Consider the following 23,546-nt stretch of genomic DNA (forward strand, 5'->3'; position numbering starts at 1 on the left):
TAGGAACCGGACTACAGGCAGTGCACAGCGGCGGTGTTTTCACCTCACCTGTCTAAGACAGACACAACGTCTGTGGATGGATTTACTGGGACAGCTTCCATCACGCCCCTTGGCCATTGCAGCCAGCGCTGAGCAGCAGTCTGGGGCTGCTGCCTCCTGCAGAGGACGCTGCACACAGGCTTTGCGGCTGGGGGTGGCGGGACGCTGTTCTGACTAGTGTGAGTTGCGGACCCCGCACCAGGTCCCGCCGCCAGCGCTGCCGTCGTTCCGGTCCCTGGAAGAAACCAGGCGCACCGAAACCTCTCCCCCCGGGCCCACGCCGTCCCTCCACGCCGGTAGGCGGCGCTGGCGCACTCGCGGAGGACGGCAGAGAGTCCTCTCCCGCTCCGCTGCCGCGCCCCGGCGGGACCGCGCTTCCGCCTGCCTGCCCCGGCAGTGCAAAGCGGGGCCATGGCCGCCTGCTGAGGGCAGGGTGAGGCTGGGCTGTGCCGCGGGAGTTCTTCGCTTTCCCGCGGAGCACCGTGTGGCTGCCGCCATCCCGCTGGAAGCGGCAGGACGGGACGGTGGCGGCGCGGCTTCTCTCGGCTTCTTTCTGCCCGCAGGCCCCGGCTGGAAGCGGCTCCCCGGGCGTGCCGCCGCGGGCCGCCCCTCTGCCCCGGCAGGCGTCTCCGCGAAGGTCTGGCGCGACGGGGCGGGCGCAGGCACCGGGGGCTGCAGAGCCCCGAGGGGAGGGCGCTGCAAACCTCTGTCTGTCTGGTTTTCATAGCTGTGTTTTACTGGAGGTGGTTTCGCAGCGAACCTGTTCTGTGTTCTCCAGGCTGAGGGCTGGTTTTGGCTCCTGAGCTGCGCCGTGGTCTGCAGTGGTCCCAGACCCTACCGCTAAACCCCTGCCGCCTTGTGTCTCGTCAGCTGAAGATGAAGACTGTTTTGATGGTGGCGGAGAAGCCTTCCCTGGCTCAGTCCATTGCCAAGATCCTCTCGAGGGGTAGGAAGGAACGCGTGTCGGTTCAGTCTTGCTTGTTCTGGCAGCGGCAGAGTCGAAGTGCAAGCTGCCTGCCGCCAAGGTTAGCAGAGGCTGCTGTAGATGAAAGTGAGGTTGAGAAGCACTCTGCCGAGTTACTTGATTGCCGTGGTGCAGCTCCACCAGGCAGTGGTGGCTTACGACAGGTTGCAGGTCATGAAAGAACTGAGTGGTCTTTCACATCCCGCGTTTTTACGTGCCGATGCCATCCGAGAGTAAAGGAGCCTGGTTCTGCTGTTGTATGTAGCTGGAGTGGCTGTTAGTGCATGTGGTTTCTAGAAGTGCCAGTCCTGTAGTGGGTTGCTGTCCTCTGATTTTTGAAGCTATAGGATATATTTTATAAGGCACTTAGGAAATGGAACAAGTTGATGTAACTGTACTGGTCTACAAAATAAGCTGTGATTTCATAAAGGGTTCTTGGTGAGAGGGAAAGGGTGGAGGAGATAATGGATAGTTTCAGTTGAGAGTGAAATCTGCTCTTAAGAAAGAGCCACAGAGATAATCATTTGAAATAAAAACTTGGTCAGTGAGTAGAACTTTGCGCTCAGGAAGATCCTTGCTGTGAGGTCTTAGTTCATACAATCATAGAATCAAGCAGGTTGGAAGAGACCTCCAAGATCATCCAATCCAACCTAGCACCCAGCCCTATCCAATCAACTCGACCATGGCACTAAGTGCCTCAGACAGGCTTTTCTTCAACACCTCCAGGGACAGCGACTCCACCACCTCCCTGGGCAGCCCATTCCAATGCCAATCACTCTCTCTGTGAAGAACTTCCTCCTAACATCCAGCTTAGACCTCCCCTGGCACAACTTAAGACTCTGTCCCCGTGCTCTGTTGCTGGTTGCCTGGCAGAAGAGACCAACCTCACCTGGCTACAGCCTTCCTTCAGGTAGTTGTAGACAGCAATGAGGTCAGCCCTGAGCCTCCTCCAGGCTAAACAACCCCCAGCTCCCTCAGCCTCTCCTCACAGGGTTTGTGTTCCAGGCCCCTCGCCAGCTTTGCTGCCCTTCTCTGATCACATTGCAGTATCTCAACATCTCTCTTGAACTGAGGAGCCCAGAACTGGACACAAACTGTGCCAAGAGAGGTTTGGGTCATATATTAGGAAAAGATATTCTTTACAGAATGTGTTATCAAGCATTGGAACAGTCTGTCCAGGGAGGTAATGGAGTCATCATCCCTGAAGATACTTAAAAGATGCATGGAAGTGGTGTTTAGGAACATGGTTTAGTGGTAGTGGCTTAGTAGTGCTGGGATTGTAAGCTCTAAGCACACAGTTGAACTTGATGGCCTCAAAGGTTTCTTCCCATGATTCTATGTTAACATCCCTGTTTTTACAGGAAGTACTGTATGATGTCTGATGTCAACAAATGCTCCATGTATCATTTTGACACACTATCCAAAGGATTACTCCTCCATCAGCATGGGGAGCTGCACACTGAAGCAGAGCAACAGATCATTCTTCACAGTACTTGCCTTTAGAGAGTTCCCATCAGGAGCTTCTCATTTTCAGGCAGCTGACCCCACCTTACACTCTGTGGTGGAGAGATCTATCTTGACCCCAGTCTGAGATGACATGGTTTTAGGACAGGGCTGGGTGATAGGTTGGTCTGGATGATCTTTGAGGTCTCTTCCAACCTGGTCTATTCTCTGATTCTATGATCTAAGACAAGGAGTGTTGTCATTTCACACCAAATAACTGATTCCAGTGGTTTGCTTTGTCCTGCTGATCCTTGTCACCATCTTTCCACAGGCAACATGTCCTCGCGCAAGGGCCTGAACGGTGCCTGCTCTGTGCATGAGTACACAGGGTCCTTCGTGGGGCAGAGTGCCCATTTCAAGATGACATCTGTGTGTGGCCACGTCATGACTTTGGATTTCATAGGTACTTCTGTTTTAGCAAATGCTTCAACTTTTATGGGTTGTAAAACTGTGACTAGAAAAACACGTGTGGAAATAATTCAGGAAGAACGTTAGAACTAGGGAGGAAGGAGGATGAACAGATGATTTCTGGTCATCAGTTCTTGATTCACAGGGTCACAGGATGTCAGGGCTTGGAAGGGACCCAAAGAGATCTTTGAGTCCAACTCTCCTGCCAGAGCAGGACTATAGCATCTAGCTCAAGTTACAGAGGAACACATCCAGACAGGCCTTGACAGTCTTCAGAGAAGAAGACTCCACAGCCTCTCTGGGCAGCCTGTGCCAGTGCTCTGGGACCCTTACAGTAAGGAAGTTCCCCCTTGTGTTGATGTGGAGCCTCCTGTGTTGCAGCTTCCATCCATTGCTCCTTGTCCTATCCCAGGGAGCAAGTGAGCAGAGCTTGTCCCCCCCATCCTGACCCCCATCCCTCAGATATTGAAAAACATTGATTAAATCCCCTCTCAGCCTTCTCTCTTCCAGACTAAAAAGCCCCAGGTACCTCAGCCTCTCCTCATTAGGCAGTGGTCCAGTCCCTCATCATCCTTGTAGCCCTCCCTTGGACCCTCTTCAGAAGATCCTTGTCCCTCTCCAACTGGGGAGCCCAAAACTGAAGGCAGTACTCAAGATGAGGTCTCAGCAGGGCAGAGTAGAGGGGAAGGAGAACCTCCCTGGATCTGCTGGACACATTTCTGTTAATGTACCCCAGGATCCCATTGGCCTTCTTGGACACAAGGGCACATTGCTGTGCCATGGATGTTCTCCCCCAGCACTCCCAGCCTGTACTGGAGCAGTTTATTAACCCTCCCCAGATGCAGGACTCTGCACTTGTCCTTGTTGAACCTCATTTGGCTCCTCTGTGCCCAGCTCTCAGTCTGTCCAGGTCTCGCTGGATGGCTGCACAGCCTTCAGCTGCATTAGCCAAGCCTCCCAGTTTGGTGTCATCAGCAAACTTGCTGAGCAGACTCTGTCCCCTCATCATTGATGAAGATGTTGAACAAGACTGTACCCAGCACTGATCCCTGGGGGACTCCACTAGTTACACTGTAAGTAGTGAAGTCCCCCAGGGATCAGTGCTGGGTCCTCTTCTAGCTCTCTGGCCGACTTCTTGCATAACCTTGGACATAAGCCATTTATGCTTCTATGCCTGAATTATGTCCCTGGAAAATGAGGAGAGGTGAAGCTTAGTTTGTGAGCTTGTGAAAGTGCTTTGGTGCTTTGCATGAAAAGTGATTAAGGAATGCATAGTCCAAAGGGATGTTCTTTGAACTGCAGAATGGGGACGTGCTGAGGGTAATGCACAGGGGCACCTGTCCCTACCTTGCTTTGACGTGTGGGACTAGTCAAGAGGCTGCTGTGTTTTCTCTCATGATAATGGCCTCACAAGTTTTCTGAGGACTTAACTTGGAGTTATTTACACAATGCTTTGAATAGGCACAGTTTAACTGGTAAGCAATATTTCTGCTTCAGAGCAATGGAAATGAATGGATGTGTTGGTAGGAGAAGGTGACACAGGATGCTCCATGGCGTAACGAGGCTCAGACAGAACTTAGTGTCAATAATGAACAGTAAAGCAGCACAATGTGCACGTTGTGTGCACTGAAAACAAGGCAAAAATAGCTTCTTCTCCTTCATCTGATCAGTTAATTGTACAACCAGAAGGTGTTTTTTAGCTGAGGTTAGAATACCTGAAAGATGTATGTTTAGTATTTCTTCTCTTGCTGGTCAAGAATGAGAGCAACAGTGCTAGGGGTGCTTGATGCACAGTAAAGCAAGATATGGTGGAGAGGTCTGAGGCAAGTCTTGTTTTCCAAAGCAATGTTATTTGCTCTTGGTTTGTTGTTTGGTTGATTGAGATCTTTTAAATGTCTGTTTAGAGCTCAACTTAATATATTTCTGCTTTTTAGGAAAGTACAACAGCTGGGACAAAGTGGATCCAGCAGAACTTTTTAGCAAAGCTCCCACAGAAAAGAAAGAAGCTAATCCCAAACTGACCATGGTGAAGTTTTTGCAGGTAACCTTTCTGACAAGATTTATTTTAGATGCTTTTTTTTTCCTTGTCTTTATTTCATCTGGGTGCATGTTCAAGTATTTATCGTTCCTCTTCTTCCTCTGTTGGAGGAAGCAGTGACTTTATACTTTTATCCCATCAAGAAAAATAGGTGCAATTGTTCTGTGGTTCTAGAAAGCAATAGGTATTATTAATGGATTTGAAAGAGCAGTGTAGCATTTTGTTAAAAATACAAATTCCTACACATTGATAGAATGGTTTGGGTTATAAGGCACCTTCAAAGGTCATCCAGTTCAACACCCCTGCAGTGAACAGGGACATCCTCCATTAGATCAGGTTGCTCAGAGCCTTGTCAAGCCTTACCTTAGGTACCTCCAGGGATGGGCCTCAGCTACCTCCTGGGCAAGCTGTTGCAGTGTTCCATCACCCTCATGATGCAGAACTTGTTCCTAATATCCAGTCTAAATCTCTTCTCTAATTTCAAACCACTGCCCCTCATCCTGTCAGTGCAGGCCTTTGGAAACAGTCCCTCTTCGGCCTTCTTGTAGCCCCCTTTAGGTACTGGCTACTATTAGGTGTCCCCGGAGCCTTCTTTTCTCCAGGCTGAGCAGCCCCAGCCCCTTCAGCCTGTCCTTGTAGCAGAGGTGTTCCAGCCCCCTGATGGTTTTCGTCGCTCTCCTCTGGACCCTTTCTGTCAGATCTGTGTCCTTCCTGTGTTGATGGCTTCAGAGGTGGACACAGTACTCCAGGTGAAGTCTCACCAGAGCAGAGCAAAGTGGCAGAATCACTTCTTAGCCTGCTGGCTGGGCTACTTTTGCTGCAGTCCAGGATGCCATTGGCTGCCTGGGCTGCAAACACATTGTTGCCTCATGTCCAGCTTCTTGTCACCAGAAAGGGGAAGTGCCTGTGCACAAGGCTGCAGACACAGACTGTAGCAGTTCCAGGAGGCTTTCACTGTGATAGAGCTATTTATTTCCTGCAGAACAAGCTTCTTGTTAAGCAAACTTCAGGTCCCATGAAGCACAACTTGCTTCTCTCTTAGAATCATAGAATTGCAGAATCAACCAGGTTGGAAGAGACCTCCAAGATCATCCAGTCCAACCTATATCTTCAACCACTGCAGACTTCTTGTCACTTCTGCTATATTCCCATAGGGTTTGCATTAAATAAGTTAGTATTTATAAGAGAAACAGAAAATACAGAGTTAGTAAGGAGGTAGGACCGTTTGAGTTGCTGAAGAACTGTGCTGATTTTTCTCACAGGTGGAGGGAAGAGGCTGTGATTGTATTGTGCTGTGGTTGGATTGTGATAAGGAAGGTGAAAACATCTGTTTTGAAGTAAGATTTCCTTCTTTTAATACTTACAATACTGTAATATGTGTACTGTGGCACAGAATACTGTCAGCAGATTGTCCTGTGTGGTTCAAACTAAGTTGAATGAAGTTCTAAAGGCAGAGGGAGCCTTGGTGGAAAAATCCACTCTTAGCATGTCAGTTCAAGAGTATAAATCAGTTTCATAGCTGTTGCTCATCTGGAGTGAGCAATAACTCCTCTTAGATTTTGGACCATCCCAGTGTGTTGAGAATTGCATTTCACAGCTGGAGTAGTTATTTTGCTGTGTTATAAAACTTGATCTCTGTTACCTTTTGTCATTAAGCAGTTGGGCTCTTTGGAGCACAGAGGCCACTTTTGAGTGCAGGTTTACCACAGGAATGTGGACTCTGCACGTAAAAGATACAGAACTCAAACCTGTGTACAAAGATTTTTATGTATTGATTTGCATCCTATTCATGGAAATCCACACTAAGAATATTTCTGGGGGGTTTGTTTAAAGAAGATTTTATCAGGTAATGGTTTGAAGTTCTTTAAATATTGCTGGCAATATGTAAAATAAACCCAGACAGGAACTGATATATACTCATAGAATCACAGAATGGCTCAGGTTGGAAGAGATTTCAGAGATCATCTACTCCAGTTTCCCTGCCCTGGGAACTAGACTCAGCTGCTCAAGGTCTCATCCAGCCTGGCCTTGAACAGCACCAGGGAGAAGGCATCCACAGCCTCCCTGGGTAGTCTATTTCAGAGTCTCAGCACCCTCACACTGAAGAACTTCTTCCTAAGATCCAGTCTAACTCTACTCTCCCTCAGCTTCAAACCATTCTCCCTTGTCCTACTGCTAGACACCTTTAGGAAGAGTCCCTCTGCAGCCTTTCCCTTTCAGCTATTGGAAGGCAGCTCTGAGGTCCCTCCAAAATGTTCACCCAAGGTTGCTGCAGCTGCCCTGGGTGATGTCTTTGCACTTAGCTAAGGGTCGTTCTTCACTTCCAGCAGGTGCTATGTAAGAAATAAGCCCTCTTGTTTTGCTGGTAGTTCCCACACTTCTGAGTGGCTGGACAAATACTGCTCTTGCTCTTGTTAGCATAGTGGCTTGGCCTCTGGCTGGATTAAAGTACTGCCAGATTAGCAAATGCTTTGTGCAGAGCGGGGTTTTGTTTCCCTTTAGAGAAGAGAAGTCAACCTTTCAAATACTCTTAAAACATGCTTCTGCTCTTTATTAGGTGCTTGATGCTGTTCTTCCTGTTATGAACAAACCTCGTGGCACAGAGAGGACGATTTACAGAGCTAAGTTCAGTTCCATTACTGACACAGACATCTGCAACGCCATGAATCACTTGGGGGAGCCCAACCGCAACGAAGCTCTGTCGGTGGATGCCCGCCAGGAGCTGGACCTCAGAATTGGCTGTGCGTTTACAAGGTGACAGCACAGACTGATACTGGCCTGTGGCAGGAGCAGTGTGGCCAGTAGGACCAGGGAGGTTATTCTTCCCCTGTACTCAACACTGGTCAGGCCACACCTTGAGTGCTGTGTCCAGTTCTGGGCTCCTCAATTCAAGAGAGATGTTGAGGTGCTGGAAGGTGCCCAGAGAAGGGCAGCAAGGCTGAGGAGGGGCCTGGAACACAAACCCTATGAGCAGGGGCTGAGGGAGCTGGGGGTGTGCAGCCTGGAGAAGAGGAGGCTCAGGGGTGACCTCATTGCTGTCTACAACTACCTGAAGGGAGATTGTGGCTGGGTGGGGGTTGGTCTCTTCTCCCAGACAACCAGCAACAGAACAAGGGGACAGAGTCTTAAGTTGTGCCAGGGGAGGTCTAGGCTGGATGTTAGGAGGAAGTTGTTGCCAGAGAGAGCGATTGGCATTGGAATGGGCTGCCCAGGGAGGTGGTCCCTGGAGGTGTTCAAGAAAAGCCCTGCATGAGGTACTTAGTGCCATGGTCTGGTTGATTGGACAGGGCTGGGTGCTAGGTTGTACTGGATGATCTTGGAGGTCTCTTCCAACCTGGTTGATTCTATGATTCTATGACTGCAGACAGCTGTGGGAGAGGGTCAGGAGTGCTGCTCTGGCCACAGAATGTTGTAGAGTCATAGAATGGTTTGGGCTGAAAGGGACCTTCAAGATCATTCAGTGCCAATCCCCTGCCATGGCCAGGGACACCTCCTACTAGTACAGGTCTCTCAAGGCCTCATCCAGCCTGGCCTTGAACACCTCCCTGAGCAACCTGTGCCAGTGTCTCACCACCCTCACTGCAATCTTCTCTCTCCCAGCTCAAAGCCATTGCCCCTTGTCCTGGCACTACGAGTCCCTCCCCAGCTCTCTTGTAGCCCACTTCAGATACTGGAAAGCCACTGTAAGGTTTCCTTGGAGCCTTCTTGAGCTCTAGTGCCTGATGCTGTACAGCACCAAACAAATAGAAGTAAGAAAAATGGGTATTTTTCTTACTTCTATTTGTTTGGTGCTGTACAGCATCTATTTGTTTGGTGCTGTACAAACTGAGCTGGGTGAAGTACTCAGCAGCTGTGATAGGATCTTATGATGTTCTCCCCCATTTTTCTGGGAATAAATGGGATTCAGTGAGGCAAAGTGAGTGTGGAAGAGATGGTATTTCTCAGAATGCTTTTTTCCCAGCAGCACAATGACTTAAGAGATTACTCATGTTTGTGTGTACAATTTAATGAAAACTGCTGCTTTTCCTGGGAGTCAGGATATGAATGCACTCATTTCTGCTTTGTTTGCCCTTTTTTGTTTTGTTTTGTTTTGTTAGATTTCAGACTAAATATTTTCAGGGGAAGTATGGGAATTTAGACAGCTCCCTCATCTCCTTTGGGCCATGCCAGACCCCAACGCTTGGATTCTGTGTCGAAAGGCACGACAAAATCCAGTCCTTTAAGCCTGAGACTTACTGGGTGTTGCAAGCTAAAGTAAGTTCTACAATAGTTGTTTGTGCATGAGGCACATGCATTTGTACCAAAAAAATGCTTTGCTGTTTTCATTTTCCTCATTCATCAATTTGTAGCTGCTGACAGGGGACTCACAATGCCTGCAGTTTACTCCATGTGTTCTCAGTCAGCTCCCTTCAGTGTCACCACTCTCTCAAGAGCAGATTCCAGGATGCCACTTTTGTATTAAAGTGGTTGTTGTCTGCTGCTTATAGGAATTCTTAAGTGTTAACCATCTAAACTTAGCCAAAAGACTACTTAAAATGGTTTTCTTTTGCTCCCTGGGGTCTGTGGATTGACTCTGTTGTTAATTTGAATCCAGCAATTAGGCTGCCAACAAACACTGGCATTGCTGACTATTGGAATTTTAAAGCAAATCAAATGCTCATTGTGTTAATTGGCAGTTGAGCTCTTGAAGTACTTTGGCAATTTACAGCAGTTTTATAGCTGTGGTGCTGCCCAGGCTCCAAGAGCAAAGCAGCATGGCTTTACTGCTTGTGGTCACAAGGGGTTTTCAAACAATGCAAGGACAGAGGGTGAAAAGTTGCCATGTTTAGACTTAAACAATAGATGAAATCTTGTGTCTACTGTCATCACTTTCCTGATTCTAGGAAATACTCAGTGCTTGTCAGAAAGTTTCATGCTTTCATATTGGCTGCTTCATATTTCTTTTTGAACCTGAGATTTAAAACATGACTTAGTTACAGTCTAAAAGCAAATGATGGAAAATAATAAACCTTAAATTTCTCCCCATTCCAGCCTTTCCTTCTCAGCTCTACAAACAAGAGTAGTATTGCAGTTAACTGCAGGTATAATTCCAGTTATTCCCTTGATCTCAGATCTCAAAGCACTTCATCTTTCTCAAAGCCCCTGTGGAGAGTACAAGTGCATGTTTGAGGCATTTGTGGTGGTAGAGGTATTGCTAGGGTCTCTTTGTGGTGGTAGAGGTATTGCTAGGATTTGCTTGTGGTGGTACAGGTATTGCTAGGGTTTGTTTATGGTAGTACAGGTATTGCTAGGGTTAGCTTGTGGTGATACAGGCATTGCTAGGCTTTGCTTGCTGGATTCTTGTTGGAGATTTGCATTCTCACACTTCTGGTACCACAGTTGGTGGAAATGGATTTATTTCTTTCTGTTGGTCTAACAGGTGAACCCTGAAAAAGAAAGTTCTCTCACTTTGGATTGGGATAGAGTGAGAGTGTTTGATCGGGAGATTGCTCAAATGTTCCTGAACATAACAAAGATGGCAAAAGAGGCAAAGGTAAGAGCATTTGCTGAGTGTCAGAAGAGCCATATTTCATATGAGGGCAATACCATTTCAATATTTCATTTGTGCACACTGGGTTGGTTTGGTTTTGTTGAAGAGAGGAGAATATCAGTGTCTCGTTTCTTTACCTTGCTCGGCTTTGTCTAAATGGGAATAAAAGGCAAAAGATAGTTTGGGTTGTAGTTCATACTGTGCTAGTGTGGTCATCTAGTGAGACCACACCTGGACTACTGTGTCCAGTTTTGGGCTTCCCAGTCCAAGAAAGACAGGGATCTGCTGGAGAGAATCCAATAGAGAGCTATGAGGATGATGAAGGGACTGGAACATCTCTCCTGTGAGAAAAGACTGAGAGACCTGGGGATGTTTAGTCTGGAGAAGAGAAGGCTGACAGGGGACCTGACCAATGCCTATAAATATCAGTGGGGTAGATGTGAGGATGAAGGTGCCAGGCTCTGTTTGGTGGTGCCCAGTGATAGGACCAGGAACAGCAGGTGCAAGCTGGAACATAGAAGGTTCCATGTCAATACGAGGAGACACTTCTGTATGGTGAGGGTGACAGAGCCCTGGAACAAGCTGCCCAGGGGGGTTGTGGAGTCTCCTCTGGAGAGATTCTGAACCCAGCTCTGTGACCTGTCCTGGGTCATCCTGCTCTGGCAGGTGGGTTGGACTGGATGACCTCTGGAGGTCCCTTCCAATCCCTACCATTCTGTGATGTCAGCAGAAGCTTCTTAATATTAACTTTGGGAATGAATGTCACTCATGATATGAAGACTTCATTACTAAACCTGCTAGGAAATACTGTTCAGATTTCTCCAAGCAGACCTGTTACTTCTCATGAGACATTGCATAAATCAGAAAGTAATCACTTCTGTGGCAATATTCCTGCAGTTAAATTGTTTAATCATGTGTATGGCACAGTCTTTGTAGGCAATTAACTTCTGATTCTGCTCTGGTCGATACTTGTTTGACAGCATGCTTGGATTTAAGTGCTCATAGCCATCCAGGTTCAGAATCTGCATGAAGCTTTGGAAAATCTGGATCCTTGTATTTAGGACCATTATTTGGAATGAGCACTGAATCTCTGGGGCACTGAGAGTTATGTGCTGCTTGAGGTAGATGGAACTAAAGACATCAAAAGTTACCTTGCTGCATTCTAGGTCTGATCCACTCCTAGGCACAAAGGGACTTCAGGACTGGAGCTTTAGAGTTAAGTGAAATTGTCTCTATGTTTCATAAAGTCAAAGTCTGTTAGTGGTTCCTATTTTAAGAAACCAGAACATACAGAAGCTGTATCCTGGGCTGCACCAAGGGGAGTGTGGCCAACAGGTCAAGGGAGGGGGACTCTGCTCTGGTGAGAACTCCACCTTGAATACTGTGCCCAGTTCTGGTGTCTCCATCATAAGAAGGACACAGAAGTGTTGGAGAGAGTCCAGAGAAGGGCTGGAGCACCTCTGTTATGAGGACAGGTGGAAAGAGCTGAGGCTGTTCAGCCTGGAGAAGAGAGTGCTTCAGGAGGACCCTAGAGCTGCCTTCCACTGCCTGAAGAGATCCTACAGGAAGGCTGCAGAGTGACTTTCCATAATGGTATCTAGAGACAGGACAAAGGGGAATGGTTTGCAGCTGAGGCAGAGTAGGGTTAGACTGGAGCTGAGGAAGAAGTTCTTCAGTATGGGGGTGGTGAGGCTCTGGAATGGGCTCTTCATAGAATCATAGAATCCTCTTCAGGGAGGTTGTGGTTGCCTCCTCCCTAGTGGTGTTCAAGGACAGGCTGGATGAGGCCTTGAGCAGCTGAGTCTAGTTGAGAGATGTCCCTGCCCATGGCAGGGAGTTTGGAGTAGATGATCTCTCAGGTCTCTTCCAACCTGAGCCATTCTATGAAGCACAGGTGATGGTAGGTATGCAACATGTTTATAGGCATGAATGAAATAATCCATTTCCCAGGTACAAAAGTTCAAACTCTTTACTAGGAAAATGCTGTTTTCTAGGTAGAATCTGTGAGTAAAAAAGAGAAGGTGAAGCAGAGACCACTGGCTCTGAACACGGTAGAAATGCTGCGAGTGGCCAGTGCTGCTTTAGGTATGTCTGAAAGTTCAATTTTTCACCTGTTTTAAAGCAAAATATTTCAGATTCAAATGTAGTTTAGTGCCTTTCTCTCCCTATATTATATCATTTTGGGGGAGGTATCAAGCTTACAAAGACACTGGAAGAGGTTGGAGGTTGTGGATGTTCAAGGAGATGTTCAAGGTCAGGTTGGATGAGGCCTTGAGCAGGCTGTTCTAGTGGAAGGTGTCCCTTGCCATGGCAGGGGGAGTGGAACATCTTCAATGTACTCAACACTGCTCAGGCCACACCTTGAGTGCTGTGTCCAGTTCTGGGCTCCTCAATTCAAGAGAGATGTTGAGATACTGGAAGGTGTCCAGAGAAGGGCAACGAAGCTGGTGAGAGGCCTGAGCACAGCCCTGTGAGGAGAGGCTGAGGGAGCTGGGGGTGTTTACCCTGGAGAAGAGGAAGCTCAGGAGTGATCTCATTGCTGTCTACAAGGGAGGTTGTAGCCAGGTGGGGTTGGTCTCTTCTCCCAGGCAACCAGCAACAGAACAAGGGGACAGTCTCAAGTTGTGCCAGGGGAGATCTAGGCTGGATGTTAGGAGGAAGTTGTTGGCAGAGAGAGTGATTGGCATTGGAATGGGCTGCCCAGGGAGGTGGTGGAGTCTCCATCCCTGGAGGTGTTGAAGCAAAGCCTGGATGGAGCACTTGTGGTCTGGTTGATTGGCCAGGGCTGGGTGCTAGTTTGGACTGGATGATCTTGGAGGTCTCTTCCAACCTGATTGATTCTATGATTCTTCTGACCTAAACCTTTCTGTGAATGTTTGATGAGGTGCTTTGCTAAGATGTGCTTTCAAGAAAGAAATCATCATAAGGTGATGTGCAGGCCACTTGTTTTTTTCTCCTGTCCCATCTCAGGAATGGGTCCCCAGCATGCCATGCAAATAGCAGAGCGTCTGTACACTCAGGGTTACATTAGCTACCCTCGAACTGAAACCACCCACTACCCAGAGAACTTTGACTTGAAAGGGTGCTTGAGACAGCAGGCCAATAATCCTTACTGGGCAGAAACTGTGAGTACGTGAAACCAAACCTGTACTAAGAGATCTTCTGGTCTGTTGTTCAGAATGTGTCTTACTTGGTACATTATGAACTAGAGGTGTTCAGAAACAATGAATATCTGTAATTGCTTTTATTTATGGGTGGGCTCTGAAAAGTTTCTTACCCTTTCTAGAGAGATCTGCCACCCACTCTGCCTGCCTGTTTTCTTTCTCTTCTTTCACCCAGGTTAAAGCATTGCTATCAGAAGGCATTAATCGTCCGAGGAAGGGCCATGATGCAGGGGACCATCCTCCCATCACCCCAATGAGAGCTGCAACAGAAGCAGAATTAGGTAAGGAACACTGTGAGGAAATTAGTTCCTCGAGGTATTTGAGCTAGTTTGAAGGTCCCTGAGGTTCAGCAGAAAATAGGATTATTTCAATGGCAGGAAGTCAAGACTTTGTCCTAACTTAAACATGTGGTGATAGTGAAGTTCAGAGCTGCTCTGCTGTTCCGTGGTTGAGCCTAAGGACCACAGCACTGCTAACAGAATCAATACTCAGAAAGTTAATGCCTGCTTTCTCTAGGAGAAATGTGCCCTAGAATAGTAACTTCCAAGTACTGAAATTTTACTGTGATTTTTTTGTGCTTGAAAGTCAGACTTCAACTGCCTTTCAGTATCTGAAGGGGGGCTACAAATAAGTGACAGGACTGGGGGGAATGGAGTGAAGCTGGAGGTGGGGAGATTCAGACTAGATGTGAGGAGGAAGTTCTTCACCATGGGAGTGATGAGACCCTGGAATGGGTTGCCCAGGGAGGTGGTTGAGCCCCATCCCTGGAGGTGTTTAAGGTCAGGCTGGCTGAGGCTGTGGGCAGCCTGCTCTAGGGTAGGGTGTCCCTGCCCATGGCAGGGGAGTTGGAACTGGATGATCCTTGTAGTCCCTTCCAACCCTGACTGATTTTATGATTCTAGCTTAGTCTCTGTGGGTTGTGTTTTTTATGTTCAAGTGTAACATTAGACTTTCTGTACACTGTGAGCACTCAGAAAAGGGTTTTAAGGTCGCGAGTGTAGTCAAATGTGTTGTTTATTAGGCACAGCTAAGGTTGTATGAAACTGCTAACATCTGATTTTCAATATTGGTGAAGTAATCTCTTGCTATAGAGAAGCAAATGTGGTAAAATGGTAATTGTATAGGGTGCTGAATGGCCATGCAAGAGTCTTTTCCCTCAATACACAGCAAAATGGAATATGCCAAGTGCAAGGTAAAGAATTAGAAGCTGTTTGAAGCAGTTTAACTTTTTGGCTACTCTATTTTCTATCTGTAGATTGTGAGCAAGGAAATTTGCTTTGAAAATTAACCTCTATTAGCGTTACTGAGTGATATTTCAAAGGGTTCTCTTGCAGGACTTCAAGCTGCACAGTGTGGCAGTTGCCACTAGAATCCCATTTTAGGTTTTAGATTAGGACATGGTGTCCACTGGCACTAAGCAGTAGAGCATTTTATTTTTGGACATGACTACTTCTTTTTTGGCTTAAAAAAAAGAACATGTTTTCTACTTGCACTTTCTTGTTCAGTCCCCTCCAACCTAAGCTGTTCTGTGATGCTTCAGACGCAGCAAAACTGGGAGATGGGCAGGCTGAACTGTGTGTCTGTGTGACATGATGATGCTACCAGTTTTTTCTTGTGATACCTGTGGATATCTGGTACCTTTTTAGTGCAGATTTCAGATAGAGCTGCAGGAGTTGGGTGCTGTGGGTCAGCTGTTGTCTGTCCTCAGGTGGAGATGGGTGGCGACTGTACGAGTACATAACTCGGCACTTCATCGCCACGGTCAGCGCCGACTGCAAGTACCTGCAAACCACCATTGCCTTCAGTATTGGTCCTGAGCGTTTCACCTGTGTTGGGAAAGTGGTCACTTCACCAGGTAAGGCTAATCACAGAGGAAGTAGTTAGCTACAGACTTCATTTTGTTTTTTTCTCCTCCCTTTTTAATACGCTGAGTGGATATAGAAGTGAAGCATTGGAGACAAGTAGGAGTTTGAAGCCAGTTTTTGAGCTGTCAAGACCAAAGACCAAATCTTTTTCTTGATTTCCATACTTCAGTTGCAATGGAAAAGGTTTTACTTTTCATGTAGTAGTCTCAAAGATTTAGTAGCACAATTGGCAACATGAAGACCAGTTTTCTTACAGCCAGCAATTGCCTTTTGAGGGTTAGATTAGATAAGGTTTTATTTTTCATGTAGTAATCTCAAAGATTTAATAGCACATTTGCCAACTTAAAGACCAGTTTTCTTACGGACAGCAGTTGCCTTTTGGGGGTTAGATTAGATAAAGATAGATCACAGGATGTTAGGGGATGGAAGGGACCCAAAGAGATTGAGTCCAACCCCTCTGCCAGAGCAGGACCATACAATCTATCTCAGGTCACAGAGGAATGCATCCAGATGGGCCTTGAAAGTCTCCAGAGAAGGAGACTCCGCATCTGTTCCAGTGCTCTGGGACCCTTACAGTAAAGAAGTTCCCCCTTGTGTTGAGCTGGATATTTTTGTTTCTTGGGCCTCTGTGAAAAGAATGCAGCACCACCACAGGGATTTTTAGGGTAAGCTGGCCCAGTAGTCCTCACCATTTGTGTTTCCTCTTTAATAAACTCTTCCCAGCCATTCTGGCACCAACCTGACTCAAGTTACACACAAAATAGATCTCATGCAGCGTGTCCAGTTCTGGGCCTCTCAGATCAAGCAGGACCTTAGGGAACTGCTTGAGAGAGTCCAGCACATAGCCACAAAGATGCTGATCCTTATGAGAACAGGCTGAGGAAGATGGGTCTCTAGCTTGGAGCAAAGGAGCCTGAGGGCTGCCCTCATTCATGTTTATAAAGATGGGCAGGGCAGGGTCAGGAGAGTGGAGCCAGGCTCTGCTCAGCAATGGCCAGTGACAGGACGCGAGGCAGTGGGTGCCAGCTGGAGCAGAGGAGGCTCCACAGGAACATGTGGAAAAACTTCTTCACTGTGAGGGTGACAGAGTCCTGGCACAGGCTGCCCAGAGAGGTTCCTGTGTGACCTACTCTAGGTCATCCTGCCCTAGCAGCGGGGTTGGACTAGATGATGTCTCACGGTCCCTTCCAGCCCCAAACAGTCTGTGTCATGAGAGATACTGCCTTGTGATACTGTGTTTCCTTGATACTGCTGGCTAGGTTTCTGCATGGTGTGGCAGACAGCCTCTTAGCTTTGATCTGTGTAATGCAGCCTGTGTTAAAATTTGAGAGGTATAGCTTGGCCTTTAGAAAGCTTTGAAGGTAAACTGTTAGTATGTTTGTTTGTTTCTTTACCTCCAGGCTTCACAGAAATTATGCCATGGCACAGCATCCCATTAGAAGAGAGCCTTCCCCACTGTGAGAAAGGAGATCTGTTTCCAGTTAATGAAATCAAATTGCTGGAGAAGCAAACCAGTCCTCCTGACTACCTGACAGAGGCAGAACTTATCACTCTGATGGAGAAGCATGGCATTGGTAGGAGCTTGGTTAACTTACACTGTCCAAGAATACATTCACCAAGAGTCTGAATTGCTTCTCTGACAGTTCTGACCTTTCAGTATTCATCTGAACAGCCACAGTAATCATCTCTTTCCCCTTCAAACCTCAGTGCCTGTAGCTCCTCTCAGCAGATGGTTGGTTGTCTCTCCTAGACATTAATTTCCCTTTCTTATCCTTTCAAAACTCATCCTTGTCACTCCTCTGTCAGAACAAGCTGATGTTGTGTGGAAGAATGCACCTCCCTGTTCTTAGGAGTGGTTTCTTGTCTTAGCAGCTTGCTTCAGCTTTGCTAGCTCAAACTGAGTCATAAGCCTTATATGTCTAATAGCAGCACAGTGCCACTTTTCAATCTGACTTGTTTCCTTTGATCCATTTTCACAAGTTTGTCCAGTCATACATTAAAAAGAAATCCATTCTTTATTAATTGAATATTAATTAATATTACCATTAAAATGTTGGGGTTTAGCCTCCACTTTGTGTTTGTTTGCATGCAGTAATTCTTCATTTGTAGAAGAGGTGCTTTGTGCATCTGCAGAGCCTTCACTGAGCTATTAGTGGGCCATAACTCTAAGCTGACAGCACCAACTTGGCCCCATCTCTTTCATCTGTAGTTAACACGGGTTGGGTATTAGGAACAATTTCATTCCTGCAAGAGCAAGTCAGGCACTGGAACAGAATGCCTAGGGAAGTGGTGGAGTCACCATCCCTGGAAGTGTTCAAAAAACATGTGGATGTGCCACTTTGGGATGTGGTTTAATGGCCAGGGTGGTGTAAGGTTGAAAGTTGAACTCTATAACCTTGAAGGTCTCTTCCAACTGAAGCAATTCTGTGATGCTTTGGCTTTAACTCCATTGTGTTTTTCCAGACTATGTGACTGTGGGAGTAAGTGACTTCCTAGTAATAATTCCTTGGAAGAGGTGAAAGGATTAAGGTTAAAACATGTTTCAGACTTCTCAGAACTGCAGTTACTAATGAAGAGTTACTACTTAAGTTACCGCTTAAAACGTGGGTGTCTTTTTACTGTTACACACTGGGGGTTGGCTAACAGTTAAAAGCTACCTGGATTTGAAGCAGTCTCAGGAGCCCTATAGTTTGGCATAAAGTCAGATAAATCAGAAGCACTTAAATTATTGTTCAAGCTGGATACTTTGCTTTCTTTTGTGTGATAGGAACTGATGCAAGTATTCCAGTCCACATTAACAACATTTGCCAGCGAAACTACGTCACGGTGGAGAGTGGCCGGAGACTGAAGCCTACAAACCTTGGCATTGTTCTGGTTCATGGTTATTACAAAATAGGTCAGTTAAATGCTATTCCCTATCCACCTTCTTACCTCCTTTTGCCTTCAGTATGTCAAGGGCTGTTCTGTTGTAACTGTATGAGCATTTCTGTCTGAACCAGGGACACAGTCTCAAGTTGTGCCAGGGGGAGTATAGGCTGGATGTTAGGAGGAAGTTCTTCACAGAGGGAGTGATTGGCATTGGAATGGACTGTCCAGGGAGGGTGTGGAGTCACTGTCCCTGGAGGTGTTCAAGGAAAGACTGGATGAGACATTTAGTACCATGGTCTAGTTGACTGGATAGGGCTGGGGCATAGGTTGGACTGGACGATCTTGGAGGTCTCTTCCAACCTGGTTGATTCTATGATTCTATGAAATGATGCATTGAGTAAAGTGTTACTAACTCTGAAGACTGTTAGTAATTAATTCTCGTTTATTTTGATGTCAGATTATGTATAAAGTTTCCCACCCCCCATTTTTTTCTTTTTCATTGCTGTTTCTCTGTTGCTTCTCTTTCTGTTAGATGCAGAATTGGTTCTTCCTACAATCCGCAGTGCTGTAGAGAAGCAGCTCAACTTAATAGCTCTGGGTAAAGCAAATTATCATCAGGTCTTGGAGCACACCCTTGACATTTTCAAAAGGAAATTTCACTATTTTGTGGATTCTATTGCAGGTAAAATGTTTTACATCTGAATTTCCCTACAATTACTTAATTGTGGCAAAGATGATAGTAGGAAATCCTTACATATTAGGCTCTTTTCAGAGCTTTGGGCTTATTGAATAGTTGTGTCAGGGCTGAAAGTTTGCAGTCAAACTCCTCAGAAGGAAAAGGCTCTAAAAATTCTGCTTCGTGTTTGTTTTTTGACTGTGTAGTGGTGAATTTTCAAATACTTAGCTGAGCTGCCTAACTTTGACCTGTATCAGGAACAGTGTGGCCAGTAGGACCAGGGAGGTGATTCTTCCCATGTACTCAGCACTGGTCAGGCCACACCTTGAGTACTGTGTCCAGTTCTGGACTCCTCAATTCAAGAGAGATGTTGAGATACTGGAAGGTGTCCAGAGAAGGGCAGCAAGGCTGGGGAGGGGCCTGGAGCACAGCCCTGTGAGGAGAGGCTGAGGGAGCTGGGGGTGTGCAGCCTACAGAAGAGAAGGATCAGGAGTGACCTCATTGCTGTCTGCAACTACCTAAAGAGAGGCTGTAGCCAGGTAGGGTTGGTCTCTTCTGCCAGGCAACCAGCAACAGAGCAAGGGGACACAGTCTCAACCTGTGCCAGGGCAGGTATAGCCTGGATGTTAGGAGGAAGTTCTTCACAGAGGGAGTGATTGTCATTGGATTGGGCTGCCCAGGGAGGTGGTGGAGTCACCATCCCTGGAGGTGTTGAAGCAAAGCCTGGATGGGGCACTTGTGGTCTAGTTGACTGGATAGAGCTGGGTGCTAAGTTGTACTGGATGAGCTTGGAGGTCTCTTCCAACCTGGCTGATTCTATGATTCTTGTGTTTTTGTTCACATTCACTGCAAAACACTTTGTGTTTGAATAGACTTTGTAAACAAGACAACTCTGTAAATAAAATATATTAATTCTCACTTCTTCACTGGTCTCATAGATGATTTTGTGCAAGGTTTCTCTGAAGAACTATACTTCCAACATCAATGCAATCCTCTCTTTCACAGGTATGGATGAGCTGATGGAAGTGTCTTTTTCACCCTTAGCTGCCACAGGTAAACCTCTTTCACGCTGTGGCAAATGCCATCGTTTCATGAAGTACATTCAGGTGAGTTCACCTCGTGCTTGGCATTTAAATTTCACTTGCTGAGGGTCATACAGTAGAAACCCCTTTTCCATTATTGAATTGAGATTCAAGTGGGGTTGCCAGTGTGCATTTCCAAAGCAAAAGGAGTTTTGTCATTGGGAACAAGCCAGAGAGTGTTCCCAGTTGGACTTAGTGCAAGAGCAGAACTCTGTTGACATTACAGCTGTTCATGAGCTTTATTTGCTGTTTCCAGGCCAAACCGAGTCGTCTGCACTGCTCTCACTGTGATGATACCTACAGTCTCCCACAGAATGGGACCATTAAGCTCTACAAAGAGCTGCGTTGCCCCCTAGATGACTTTGAGCTGGTGCTGTGGTCGTCTGGATCCAGAGGAAAGAGCTACCCACTCTGTCCCTACTGCTACAACCACCCTCCCTTCAGGGACATGAAAAAAGGTAGGAATTCTGCAAACCTGCATGGCTTGACCTTACTTGAAATAAATCAGGGGCTGTGTAACCAGCAGTCTTTAAGGAGTGTTGCTTAGCATAAGGTGCTGCTCATATTAGACTACAGGTACCTAAAATTCACATCCAGCTGACTGACCAAAATTTGTTAAACTTATTTCCTGGTATTTATTTTCTTCTTTCCTTTATTAATGAAATAAGAAATTAATCTCTGTGCATGCACAGTAAGTGACCTTCATAACACTTAGAATGCAGAGGAGGGCACTGAGATTCTGACACCTTGCAAACTGGAGTATGGTTGGGATGGATAGGACTATGGATTAAGATCAGGTCTTGAGAGTGTGTTGATACTGAGGAAGATGATGTTTCAGAAGGTGTTGAGGACCATAAGAAGGGGTAAAAGCTTCAGTTAGATTGCTAACATAAGACTAAAACTTACTCAGAGCTTCCAAGTGCTACCTTAAGTATCAGAGGCTTTCTAGCATCTTTCTATTACTATCTTTTAATGAAAAATGTCTTACACTACCCTTGTGTAGTTTAAGTATAAAGCAGCAGTTAGTTAGGAGCTTATGAAAATCACCCAGACTAGGCTCAGTGGCTCTGGAAATTGAAGCTTTATATTTACAGCTTGGCACAAGATACAAGCAGAGAGTTACAATATATACAGAAATGTGCAAGTTAAAAAGGTAACACAGAAACACAACAGCCCTCCCAGAAACCAGAGTCCCCAAGAGGGGCTCCCAACCACTCTTCCTTCTTCTCCCTGCCCCTCTACCTTACCCTAGACTTTGCCTTATGCTCAAGGTGAGTTTGGAGGGTTGGCCAGGGGGGTGAGGAAGCAGAAGGATTAATCAGGCAGCAAGGTAGGTTAGAGAGGGAAGTGCAGCCCCAAAGACAGGGAGCAAACTCTGTTATCTGTATTTATGTTCTTGTTCTTATACATCTCAGCAAGCCTATGAGAGAAGTAGACATCACCACTGTTCCCTTTTCACAGCCTATAACCTTTTCACCAAAATATCCCAGCTAGGCTCAAACTAGCACAGGAGCCATACATTTAATTGAAAACATCATTAGTTTTAAGCACTGATGTGGCTATGCTGTACAGTGGCTGAGTCTGGTGGTTCTGAACACTGTTGCAGAAGTGAAAGGGATTATTCTGAACCTGTGAAAAGGCAAATTGCCCTTGGGAGAGTGGTTCCATTCTTTGGTGGTTTAGAACACCTACAATAGAACCAAGCTGGCTGTGCTAGTTTGAGCCTAGCTAGAGTGTTTTGGTGAGAAGAACTAGATTACAGGCTGTGGAAGGAAAGCAAGGCTGATGTCTACCTTGCTCATTAGCTTGCTGAGATGTATAAGAATAAGAATCAAAACACAGTTAAGGCACTCACAGATAAGGCACTCGCATTCACTTCTGCTGGGGAACTTGGCTGAGCTGCATTTCTCTTTAGCCTCTCTCTGCCCTTTTTTTTCCTTTCCTAATCCACTTTGCTTCCTAACCCCTCTGGCTGAACCTCCATTCTTCCTTGGGACTGGGGTAAGGTTGAGAGGGGTGGGGGGAAGGTGAAGGGGCAGGTGGGAGCTCCCCCTGGGGACTCAGGTTTCTGGGAGGGCTGCTGTGTTGACTTGATGATCTGTGAGGTCTCTTCCAACCCTGATGATACTGTGATACTGTGTGTGATACTTTTACTTTGTATGTTCCTGTATATACTGTAAATATCTGCTGATACATTGTGCCAGCTGTAAATAACAAGCTTCATTCAATTTCCAGAGCCGGCTGAGTCTAGTCTGGGTGATTTCCAAAGTGGGGGGAGGGGAGGGCAGGGAACACCCAAACCATCACAGCTGACTTTGACTTCTGTCTCTCACTTCCTCCAAACTGAGGAGAAAGGGCTCCTTGTGGTATGGCTTTACTCTTCTTCCCCCAGGAATGGGCTGTAACGAATGCACCCACCCCACCTGCCAGCATTCCCTTAGCATGCTCGGCATCGGGCAGTGTGTTGAGTGTGAGAATGGGGTTCTGGTGCTGGACTCGACGTCAGGTCCCAAGTGGAAGATGGCCTGCAACAAGTGCAATGTGATGGTGCACTTCTTTGAGAACGCTCACCGCGTGCGCGTGTCGGCCGAGACCTGCGAGCTCTGCGACGCCGCCCTCGTGGACGTGGATTTCAACAAGGCCAAATCGCCGCTGCCCGCCGACGAGACCCAGCACTCGGGCTGCGTGTTCTGTGATCCTGTGTTTCAGGATCTGGTGGAGCTGAAACACGCAGCCATGAGGCACCCCATGCACCGTGGGGGACAAGGGAAAAGGCAAGGGCGAGGGAGAGGTAAAGGCCGGAGGCCTGGGGGAAGACTCAATCCAAAGAGACCCAAGGACAAAATGGCAGCTCTGGCTGCTTACTTTGTATAGTGGCCACACAGCAGGAAATAAACTTCTTCTAAAAAACTTGGTTCTCTCTGAGTTCATTTGTAAAGTATTTGTCATCTTCACTGCTTTCATGTTCTTGGACAACCTGGCACCTTAGCTCGTTGTGCACCTTGATTTAATCACAGAGAGTTCTTCTGGCTGACCAGTTAGTGACTGAGGAAGCCTCTAAGCTTTGAATTGGAATTCATTGGCCTGAGTAGAGCTCACAAGCAGTAGGACAAGTCAGAGTGTCTACCTGGACCGTTACTTGTGGCTAATAGGAAGGAAGTAAAATTTCCCTTTTCTGCCCTTTCTGGGATCTCTGTCAGCAATGTGAGTGCCAGAAATGCAAGAGCTGATTTGGGTCAGTGCTGGGCTGCTGCAGTGCAGAATTTAGGTGTGCAATGAGATTTGGCTCACCTGCCTTGGAATCTCCCAAACCAGGGAATGATTGGTAGCCATCAGGTTTTCAACTCACGTTTGCAGTAGCAAAAGCACTGCTTCCAATCTCTTGCTCTGCTGCTTAAGAGAATAATAC

At 46.7% G+C, this 23,546-nt stretch overlaps 1 protein-coding gene across 2 annotated transcripts; it reads left to right on the forward strand.

Moving 5' to 3' along the window:
• The first annotated feature begins 434 nt into the window (after window positions 1-434).
• Window positions 435-23,050, forward strand: TOP3B (DNA topoisomerase III beta). Of its 2 annotated transcripts, none has more exons than XM_064168401.1 (18): window positions 435-676; window positions 767-985; window positions 2,778-2,909; window positions 4,849-4,955; window positions 6,215-6,289; window positions 7,510-7,706; window positions 9,050-9,206; window positions 10,372-10,485; window positions 12,477-12,567; window positions 13,453-13,607; window positions 13,822-13,927; window positions 15,355-15,501; window positions 16,912-17,085; window positions 18,279-18,407; window positions 18,912-19,061; window positions 20,061-20,161; window positions 20,394-20,595; window positions 22,530-23,050. In XM_064168401.1, the coding sequence occupies exons 2-18, from the start codon at window positions 916-918 to the stop codon at window positions 23,009-23,011; spliced, it is 2,589 nt and encodes an 862-aa protein (XP_064024471.1). In that variant the 5' UTR covers window positions 435-676; window positions 767-915; the 3' UTR covers window positions 23,012-23,050. The 2 variants fall into 2 exon arrangements, with proteins under 2 accessions (XP_064024471.1, XP_064024470.1); XM_064168400.1 differs by having other exon boundaries at window positions 818-985.
• Window positions 23,051-23,546: the final 496 nt, after the last annotated feature.

This window comes from Pogoniulus pusillus, chromosome 30 (genome assembly GCF_015220805.1).
Source record: "Pogoniulus pusillus isolate bPogPus1 chromosome 30, bPogPus1.pri, whole genome shotgun sequence".
Lineage (NCBI taxonomy): Eukaryota > Metazoa > Chordata > Aves > Piciformes > Lybiidae > Pogoniulus > Pogoniulus pusillus.

Bases quoted from the DNA above. Each gene is read 5' to 3' on its own strand.
- TOP3B (XM_064168401.1), top strand. From the start codon at position 916: ATGAAGACTGTTTTGATGGTGGCGGAGAAGCCTTCCCTGGCTCAGTCC. The intron at 13,928-15,354 runs GTAAGGAACACT...GTCTGTCCTCAG, and splicing joins TGCAACAGAAGCAGAATTAG to GTGGAGATGGGTGGCGACTG. The intron at 17,086-18,278 runs GTAGGAGCTTGG...TTTGTGTGATAG, and splicing joins GATGGAGAAGCATGGCATTG to GAACTGATGCAAGTATTCCA.